The sequence below is a fragment of the Zea mays genome, chromosome 4 (genome assembly GCF_902167145.1).
Source record: "Zea mays cultivar B73 chromosome 4, Zm-B73-REFERENCE-NAM-5.0, whole genome shotgun sequence".
Lineage (NCBI taxonomy): Eukaryota > Viridiplantae > Streptophyta > Magnoliopsida > Poales > Poaceae > Zea > Zea mays.
The window spans coordinates 55392002-55402062 of NC_050099.1; the positions used below are offsets into that span (position 1 = coordinate 55392002).

General features: G+C 44.3%; 1 protein-coding gene across 1 annotated transcript; it reads left to right on the forward strand.

Moving 5' to 3' along the window:
• The first annotated feature begins 639 nt into the window (after positions 1 to 639).
• On the forward strand, positions 640 to 4407 carry LOC100272790 (uncharacterized). Its single transcript, NM_001147243.1, has 5 exons — positions 640 to 857; positions 1088 to 1191; positions 2435 to 3556; positions 3647 to 3774; positions 3886 to 4407. The coding sequence occupies exons 3-5, from the start codon at positions 2666 to 2668 to the stop codon at positions 4037 to 4039; spliced, it is 1173 nt and encodes a 390-aa protein (NP_001140715.1). The 5' UTR covers positions 640 to 857; positions 1088 to 1191; positions 2435 to 2665; the 3' UTR covers positions 4040 to 4407.
• The last annotated feature ends 5654 nt before the right edge of the window (positions 4408 to 10061 follow it).

The window sequence follows — 10061 nt, forward strand, 5'->3', positions numbered from 1 at the left end:
AAAACTCCCGATTTAAAGGTGTAGTGATGTGTGTCTACTGTTTACGGTGGTATGTTGAGTAGTGTACAACTCTATGATTGGGGTACATATATGGCGTGCTCCTGCGGTGCCCTTAATATATATCTTGATAAAAGTGTGACACAAAAGTTTAAGACGATTTTTCAACCTTTAATTTATAAGGAAGGCATATGAATTTATTGTTAAAGAATATATATGTATATATATTATTGAATATGCCCATAAGGTATCTATGTATGATGTTCATGGTTTTGATTGTAATATGATTTTTACCAACTATAAATCTATCGAGAAAAAATGCTATGTTCTAAATCAAAATATGATAAATAGTGACATCAAATTCGTTTTCGTACGTATGGGATCCGAATACATCTTTATAGAGACACGGTCCTGGAACGTTTTAAAGTTTGCAGCGACCGCACACCAACACCGCATCGTGCCGTACATTTCCTAGCTTCCTGCTCTGGCTGCCTCCTCCTCCGCGTACGCGTATAGATATTTGTGCTGACGAGACCAATTCTATTTTATTTGTTATCTTGTTTGGTGGTGGTTGTCTGCCCTCCATGCATCTCGCCATCTTCTATTTATAATAGCCCCGCCTTCTCTCTGTTACACGCCATACAATTCTCACACGCGCGCGCCCAACACACTAGCCTGCAGGATCGTCGAGCGCGAGGCGGCTGCCCCGCCGGCCGGTTCGTTCGCTCTATAGCTTGAGACCGATCCTAGCTAGGCCAAGACGATATCGGCGGCGATGATGATGGACGCGGCGAGGATCGTAGAGTACTTCAAGGGCAAGTGCATCCTCGTCACCGGCTCAACAGGGTTTCTTGGAAAGAGTAAGTACAAATGCATGCAGTTTCTATATATATAAACCTGCTAGCTAGCTAGCTAGCTAATACAAGTGTGTGTGTGTGCACCTTCGTTCTTTGCAAATTAAGTGTGTGCTCATATAGCCTTTTTTTGGGCTTGTGTTGAATGGTACTATTAGAAAAGCTAGGTAGAAGTACTGACGATTTAGTTTGTCGTCGTTGGAATGATATATATGCATATGGATATGATGATGCAGTCCTTGTGGAGAAGATACTGCGGGTGCAGCCTGACGTGCGCAAGATTTACCTGCTTGTACGCGCGGTCGACGAGCCATCAGCGAAGCAGCGCGTCCAACAAGAGGTACGTACGTACGGCCGGAGACAACCACATATGAATACTAATCGTAGTACGTAGTAGTGGTAACAATTAAGAAGGTGTATATAGCTAGTTAATTAGGGTCCCTACTGAAGTCGGCTATTTAGTTGGGTCGTTGTGTCATCATCAGCTCACTGACAGTACGTGCATATGCATGCATGGTCCAGATGGATGATAGAGCTAGCCAGCTAGGCAAGAAGGCACAGGCACGGTCAAGTCTTTTGTGTGTTTTTATGTATCGGCCGGCCCGTGCCGCGCGCGGGGGAGGACCGAGACCGATCGATCGATCGATCGACCGGCCCAAGGCGGCAGTAATTGCAACCGTACCTTATTCATCTCATTCATGGCGCCGCCACACCTACTCTCATCTCATTCTCATCTCACTGCTTTGACTGCTCCAATATATGCATGCATGCATGGCTGGATCTGCACGTCTCTCTCACTGCGTGTCCGCGTGGGGTCATATGCGGCTGTCCGATCGCTAGCTAGCTGAAAAGGGACAGGGGTATATATGTTCGAACCGACGGAGGCTTTGTTCGGTTTTAGGTGGATCTAGGAGAATTTAATTCCCTTTTCTATACAAATTTGTATGGGAGGGGATTTAAAGTCTGTTTAGTTCGCTGTCTAACTTACCATGCTTAGCTAACTTTTTTGTCTAACGTTAGTTCTTCAATTCAAACGACTAACCTTAGATAAACTGTGGCATATGCCCTTAATCCCACTAATCCTCTTAGAACTTATTCGGTTAGGAGTGAATTATTTCTCATCAATCCAACCTTTACCGAACAAGCCTTAATCTACCCTAACGGAACAAGTCCTAAACGGGCCGGCCGTGGTCTACCAATCAAGAATATTAATTGAATGAGCCATATATATGCGGCTAGCTGGCAGCTGGTTGGTTGGTGCGTGTAAATTGGATGATAATTTCATTCAAAATCTGACTTGCTATACGCATGCATGCTTCCTGGTTCCTGCCTCTAAACATAATGGCCATGGTCCAACTGCACCCACGTTATGCATCATGCAACAACAACCTCCAGCAATTCTTCTTCAATTAATACGGGGTATATATATGTTTAAAAAAAGAAGAAAACATACACATATATTCCAAAAAAGGCACTATTAATTACTGTATAGTAGCTAGAAGAGAAATTATTTATTTTTTTGCCTCAAATTACGTAACCATTTTATGGATCGGATCACACACACTCTGATCTATACACTACAGGTGATAGACACGGAGCTGTTCGGCCTGCTGAGAGAGAAACACGGCAAGGGCTTCCAGCAGTTCGTAGAGGCCAAGGTCGTCGCTTTGGCCGGAGACATCGTATACGACGGCCTGGGGCTGGAGGCAGCCGTGCTGGACGCGCTGGCCAAGGACGTCGACGTCATCGTCAACATCGCAGCAACCACCAACTTCTACGAAAGGTAATCTTAATTAAGCAGGACGTCGAAAAGAATGTTGTATGTTTTGAACGACTTCGACGATGCATGCATGGCTATGGCTATTACTTGCAGATACGATGTTTCGCTGGACGTGAACGTGCTGGGAGTGAAGCACCTGTGCATGTTCGCCAAGCAGTGCGCGAGGCTCAGGATGCTCATGCACGTCTCCACTGCCTTCGTCTCGGGCTTCAGGGAGGGCCTCATCCTGGAGAAGCCCATCAAGCCCGGCGAGTCGCTGCGGGAGGGCACGTACCTGGACGTGGACGCGGAGCTGCGCCTCGTCAAGGAGGTGAAGAAGTCGCTGGCGGCGAACGGCGATGGCGACGGCGACAGCACGGAGCGGAAGGCCATGAAGGAGCTGGGCCTCCGGCGGGCGCGGCACTTCGGGTGGTCCAACACGTACGTGTTCACCAAGGCCATGGGGGAGGCCGTGCTGGGCCAGCAGCTCCGGGGCGGCGACGTCCCCGTGGCGGTGATGCGGCCCAGCATCATCACCAGCGTCCGGCGCGACCCGCTGCCCGGGTGGATGCAGGGCACCCGCACCATCGACAGCATCATCATCGGCTACGCCAAGCAGAACCTGTCCTGCTTCCTCGCCGACCTCCGCCTCGTCATGGACGTCATCCCCGGGGACATGGTGGTCAACGCCATGATGGCGGCCGTGGTGGCGCACTCGGAGGCGTTCGCGCCGCCGCTGCCGCAGGTGGTGGTGTACCACGCCACCTCGTCGCTGCGCAACCCGGCCACCTACGACGTGCTCTACCAGTCCGGACGCCGCCATTTCTACGAGAACCCGCGCGTCGGCAAGGACGGCAGGGTCATCCCCACCAGGGAGATGTACTTCTTCACCAGCATCGCCAGGTTCCACCTCTACATGACTCTCATCTACAAGGTGCCATTAGAGGTATGCATGCATGATGATTCTTGTGGTCTGGACGTGTGGTGGTGCTAATAGGAGTATTAATCAAACTGATACTGATGGTAATGCATGCAGATTCTGCACCTTGTGAATCTGCTGCTCTGTGGCCTTCTCTCGCGGCTCTACAACGACCTCAACCGCAAGTACAAGTTTGTGATGCATCTGGTTGACGTCTACGGCCCATTCGCCTTCTTCAAAGGATGGTAAATTAATTACTACTACGTACTCGCCTCCTGTAGTCCTGTGACCTGTGCATATTCTCTTAGGAGTGACACATTTCTTTAATTTAATCTGCTTGTGTTATGGCGATCAAGCTTCGATGACATAAACCTGGAGCGGCTAAGGCTGGCAATGGCGATGAAGACCCCTGAGGATCAAATGTTCAATTTCGACCCTAAGACCATCGACTGGGACGATTACTTCACCAGAATCCACATCCCTGGTATTCTCAAGTATGTGTGCAAGTGAAGCCTTCTTTCTTCAGTCTATTTGCAGCATGCACATGCTTCTTCTTCGCCTTCTTACTATCGAAAGTTAATGGCTCATATTCTTTATGAAAGAAATTTATACCACTCTGTTTGGTTGTACCTGTTCTATGGATCGACCGGGTGTTACCAAGAAACAAAAATAATTCGATCTCTGCTAGATTGATATAGTTCTGTATGGGAGAGACTGAGGCCCCTCATATCGTAAATCAATAGTGATCGTCAAACGAGTGTATGCTGTGTTAGGTGGCAGCCAATATGTATCTTGATTAATTGAGAACTTGTAATCTGTGTCATATGTACGCGTGTCACTGTCAGTGACAATGAAAAGCAAATGTAATATCTATTTATAATGGCAGTGAAATTCAGGAAAGAGAACTAGTTAATCAGAAAGTAGGGTTTTCTGATATGGATGGAGATGTATATATATATACACACACTCTATTTATTACCTAAGTTGATGGACCCAACAGTCGATCACCCGAACCAACCTCCCGTGCTCGTTTCCCCCGCGTGGCTCGTTACCCAGCCAAGCGCGGCTCATTCCCCACACGGCTCCCTCTGCGCCATGCGTCGGCTACTCCCCCACGCGCGGCTCCCTCTGCGCCACGCGTCTGCTCCATAGACGCGCACCTATTAAGTTATTTCCCTTCTGTTTCATACATTTCAGAGTACATTAAGTTATTCTTCATGTATCTCAGACATTCCTTGTTATTGGTTTAGTCATTCTAAGAAATATTAAGTCATTCTAGTGTTCAGACAACATTAAGTCATTTTGGAGTCCAAGCAAAGTGATTCAAGCATTCAAACAACGTTGAGTCATTCCAATAAACATTAAGTCATTCAGTAAATATTAAGTCATTTTAAAAAACATTAAGTTATTTTTAGTCATTTTTTCTAGTTTTTCTCGTACATTTCTTTGTTATTGGTTGAGTCATTTTAGAAAATATTAAGTCATTCTAGCGTCCAGACAATATTTATGTCATTGTGGCAGAACCTTCCAAGGTATCGGGCCCACATGCACCTGTCCTTGTCCTAAAGACCTCAGACGGCCATGCATGTGCACCAGATAACTTAACAAGATCCGTCCGATTGCCCAAGGACATCGGATAAACCACTTACAACCAGAACCGCGGGATTAAGTAAACACAAATCACACACCAACAATTTTGCAGCGGAGATCTTATTACCAAATTTTACAAGTTACAAAAATTGTACTTTATTTTATCGGAGTGGTTACAAAAGTATAAGTTTGAAATATATGCTAGCTCAAGTGACCATCCTCAATAAGAAGATAAAGACGGGGTATACTTATATAAGAAGGCCGAGCCCACCGGCACTTAACACCATCACAACAGCACAAAGTTATATCCTGAAAAACAACAGGGAATAAAACCCTGAGTATGGAATTACTCAGCAAGACTTACCCGACTAAAGAAAAGACTCTCAAGGATATGCTGAATTTGGGAATCAAGGAGAGGCTTTAGCAAGAATCAACTTAGATACTTTTGCAGAAATTGCTTACTAAAGTGAGTCCTTACTTTCAATATTTTAACGCCAGATTAAATATTAATAGACTCTGTTTGCATCTGGTCTAATTTCACCATCTCATCAATACAACATCATTTTTATTCATGAGGTTCACATCTTGACTTAGGTTGTAGGGCAGTGACCAAGTCTTCATAACCGCGAAGGTACGGCGATCCGAATCGATTATACTCAGCTGAGGATCTCCAATCACACGACATATGTAGCACTTAACCCTTGCATATGTCAACCCGCCACCGGGGTTCTTAAGACCAGATCAGGTTCACGCGAACCGAGAGCATAGATACACCACCGTCCAGCCTCTTGCCACGGAGGGTACACGCTACTCTCGCCACCGCTCCACGCCCATTCCGTGTTATCTTATTCTGGCCTTAGTCTGCCCGAGGCAAGGCTTACCCATGACGAGGCATGTGACCAGTTAAAGGGTCCTCGATCATCAAGCCTACATACGCATCCAATCCTTAATCAACCTGGGTAGAACATCACCTATTCCTAGTGTAACACCCAAAATCATGTTTTGGATAATTTAGGAGAATTTATTGTTATAACTTAAATAAATGTGTTTTCAAATAAGAGATTATATAAAATATCCTGGCTTGAATTAATTTTTTTTCCGTTATTAAACTATATCTTTTAGGATCTGTTCTCTAAAATAATTAAGTTAGTCATCTCTTAATAGAGATTTCACATTAAGTATTCTAATACTTTAAAGCAAATAATGTGTGTGAATGGCATATTCTGATCATTGACTAAATAAATAAATAATAAGAATTTTACACCGCATGCTGCAATTTTGGTTGTGCATTTAATTTGGAGTTCAAAACTCTATTTGAATTTTAGGTTTTAAATGGAATATGTATCTATAAGAAAATAGAAATAGAAATACAAAATAGAAAAAAAAACCAAATGAAAGAGAAAGAGGACATACGTACCTAGTTTGGCCTAGCCAAAACACTCGACCGGCCCAGCTTTTATCCAAGCCACCTAGCTTTTATCCAAGCCACAAAGCTCATGCCGCTTCATGGATGTTTTCTTTTTTTTATTATTATTATTTTTATTCCCTTGCCGGAGATTACATCACCATGAGGTCATGGGTGATGTCAACAAGCTAACAAGCAAATCAGCCATTGTTCTGTTTATCGTATGGAGGCAATGACGGATGGGCTCACCTGTACGCGCATTATCTCTGGCAAAGTGGGACAACATCTGCATTAGGGACTTCTCGAAGCCGGGCTTGCAACAAAATTGTAACAGACGCCAGATAAATCGGAGGGGGGTTACGATACTAGCTTAAGCCCTTGGCATATATAAACTACATCGTCCGATCGAGTTCATCCTCTCTGCAAGTCTGCACAAAAGCCATGCCTAGCCGGGAGAAATACAGAGGGACGTCGTAGCTGCTGGACACCATGGATTTCCGTTGTTGCCATGGCAGTAGAAGGGAGATGCGTGAGGTCCGCTGCCGGCGTAGCTCCGCATGTACGTCGCCGTCGGACCTTCGCTGTGGCGTCAAACCTGTTCGTCGAAACGAATAGCAACAATATCGGGCGGTGTAGCATGTTGACCTCTTGCCGGAATCCATCGCCAACCTATCCCTTACCGTGTGCAGAGGTCACGACTCTGTGTGCCCTATGGGAAGCATCCTCCGGGGCGTCATCGCGGGTAATACACTTAAATCTTGTTTCGCCTTGATCATCGTCGCGCGTTGGACCGATCGATTCTTGATTCGGTTCACGTGAGAACTAGGGCGCTGGCGAGAATCTCGTCGGGCATGGCGCCACCGCAGAGACTCTGCTCCGTTAGTCTGTGGCTGGGGATGGAAGACGAAGTATTAGCCGTTGATCATCCAACACATGGCCGGGATTAGATCTTGGTTACCCCTATGACCTAGGGGAGCCATGATCCGTTGGATCTGTTGAGAACGGATAGGATTAGACCATGGTATGATGTTGCGCGTGACGTAGATCTTGTTGTTTACGGCTAGGATTAGTTGATATCATACCCCTTCACCGCATTAAACCGGAGCCGCAGATTCCCAGACGAGCGGTCCCGATTTGTACGTGAATACCTCTTCGCGTGATCCGATCTGGGCCCTTGTTTTCTGATCGGACGACTTTAACTACCCGTACCCCTTTGGTCCTGGCTTTTTAGTAAAGAGACCCTCTTTTTCCGTAAAATAAACCCGCAGTCCTAGCAGTGGAATTCTGAGTCTTAGAACTTTTTGCGCAGTGAACCCTGCACTTCCCTGTTTTCATGCGCCAGCCCAGAGAGCTCATAAATTGGATAAAATATTATGGAAATGTATTGTTAATGTGAAAAAAATCATTTGAACTTGTATAATTCCTAGAAAATTCATATTAGGTTCAAATTGACCTATTTCAGTTCCTATAATTTTATAATATTATTGTTTATCAAATAGTGCCACTGATTTGACATGAAAGCCAATTTAAAATTTATTTCCTAATTAAACCCATATCAAATACATGAAACCTTAGGAAATTCATAACTCCTCCGTTTTAACTTTTATTTGATCCGTTTAAGTTGCGTTAGTCTCGTATAAATATTTAATACGCAGTAACAATATTGATTAGACCATATCTCATTCTTTTATAATTAGGTCTTTATTTAACTTATGTTGGTTAGTCTTGTTAATCTACTTACCATTATAATCTAGTAAAATATGATCTATGGTCAAATTATAATTTAGATTAAAGTTGAATTAATTACTACTTTAGGTTATCTTTTCTATGGAATTATAAAATAAACATAGAACCTAGTGTTAATCATTTAGTCACCTCATAACTTGATGACCACGATTTCGATCTTAGTAGTTCTCGATCCCACGATCTCGTAGAAACACGTAGATCATTGTTATACAATTTATTCTTATGTTTGGTGTGATGTTAATTTTGCCTATACACTGTTTTTCTGTATTGCTACGTTTAGCAGTGAGGTTACGAGTCACTTGAAGAGCAAGTTGGTACCTGGAATGCAAGTGTGAGGCAAGTTGTGCCCTTGACCACTTTTTACCCAATAATGTTCTTTAATATCATTTATTCATGCATAGGTTAATTTTTATGGGACCTAATAGGTTACCCTAGATTGTTTATCTCATTACCTTGTTTACCCCTGAATCACTTGGGTAGTTTGCTATTGCTTTACATGGATTTGGGATAATTATTTATCATATCTATGTTCCAGTTATTTTGTTATTCTATTTATGTTCATGTCAAGATCATTAATGTTAATTGGAACATAGAGCTTAACTTGAGAAACACGTGCCACCACAAGGGTTTATGGACGCCCTTGGCTGATTAATTAGGAAAGCTAGTGGAGGACTACCTTACCCGAAAGGGGCAAGGGCAGTAGGGGAGTGGTCAGTGTAGGGAGGTCCTTGGTTGATTTTGCTGCGATGGCGGTCAGGCAAGAACCCTGCATTGGAGCTTCCTATAAACTGTAGCGGGTTTTCTGAAGCTAGTGGAACTTTGTAAAGGCCTCGTAGTGTTACCCTGCCTCGCCTCCTCGGTAGAGGTGTATGGGAAGTCGCGATCCCTTGGCAGATGAGTAACATGACTTGTGGGTAAAGGGTACCACCTCTGCAGAGTGTAAAACTGGTATGCTAGCCGAGCTCACGGTCATGAGCAGCTCAGGACCTCTGATGATTAATTTATGGAACTTAAATTCAATTTGTCATATGCATTGCATCGCAGGTGATGTTGTTACTTTTGTTCTACTACTTAATTGGGTTGGTATTTACTTATACTTAGTAATTGCTAATAAAATTTTGACCAACTTTAAAAGCAATGCTCAGCTTCAACCATCCTCTTTGGTAAGCCTTACACTTCACGTGAGCTCCAACCTTTGGCGAGTTCATGCACATTATTCCCCACAACTTATTGAGCGATGAACGTATGTGAGCTCACTCTTGTTGTCTCACACCCCCCACAGGTCAAGAACAGGTACCGCAGGATGAGGCGCATGAAGGATGCTGTGACGAGTTCGTGAGAGGTCTAGGTCGTCGTCTCCCAGTCAACTTTGGGTTGCTGGACCGTTGTCTCCTTATAATGTAATTATTTATTTATTTTGTATAGAACTCCTGTTATGTAGTAAAGATGTGACATTCGATCCTTTGCCATGATTCATCATATGTGTGAGACTTGGTCCCAGCACATCTGGTGATTATGTTCGCGCCCGGGTCTTGGTGCCCCAAAACCCGGGTGTGACACCTAGCCCAAGTCCCAATTTAAGTACTTCCATCCTTAGGATTGTTTGTGTTCCTTAGGATGAAAAGAGCATCACAGGGAACTTTGCAGTAAGATCCCATCACGCTCTCAATGAAAATATTCTTGCAGGTAGAAGCCATCTTTCCTCAGGATAACCCCTGAGCAAGGCCTTAACGCAAAAGACAACCTCTATCCACAAGATCTGAGCAGGGCTAAGCATTTTTGTAAATCATA

Coding starts and splice junctions, on each gene's coding strand:
- LOC100272790 (NM_001147243.1), top strand. CDS start 2,666: ATGTTGTATGTTTTGAACGACTTCGACGATGCATGCATGGCTATGGCT. Junction 3,557..3,646: donor TCTACAAGGTGCCATTAGAG/GTATGCATGCAT, acceptor TAATGCATGCAG/ATTCTGCACCTTGTGAATCT. Junction 3,775..3,885: donor TTCGCCTTCTTCAAAGGATG/GTAAATTAATTA, acceptor ATGGCGATCAAG/CTTCGATGACATAAACCTGG.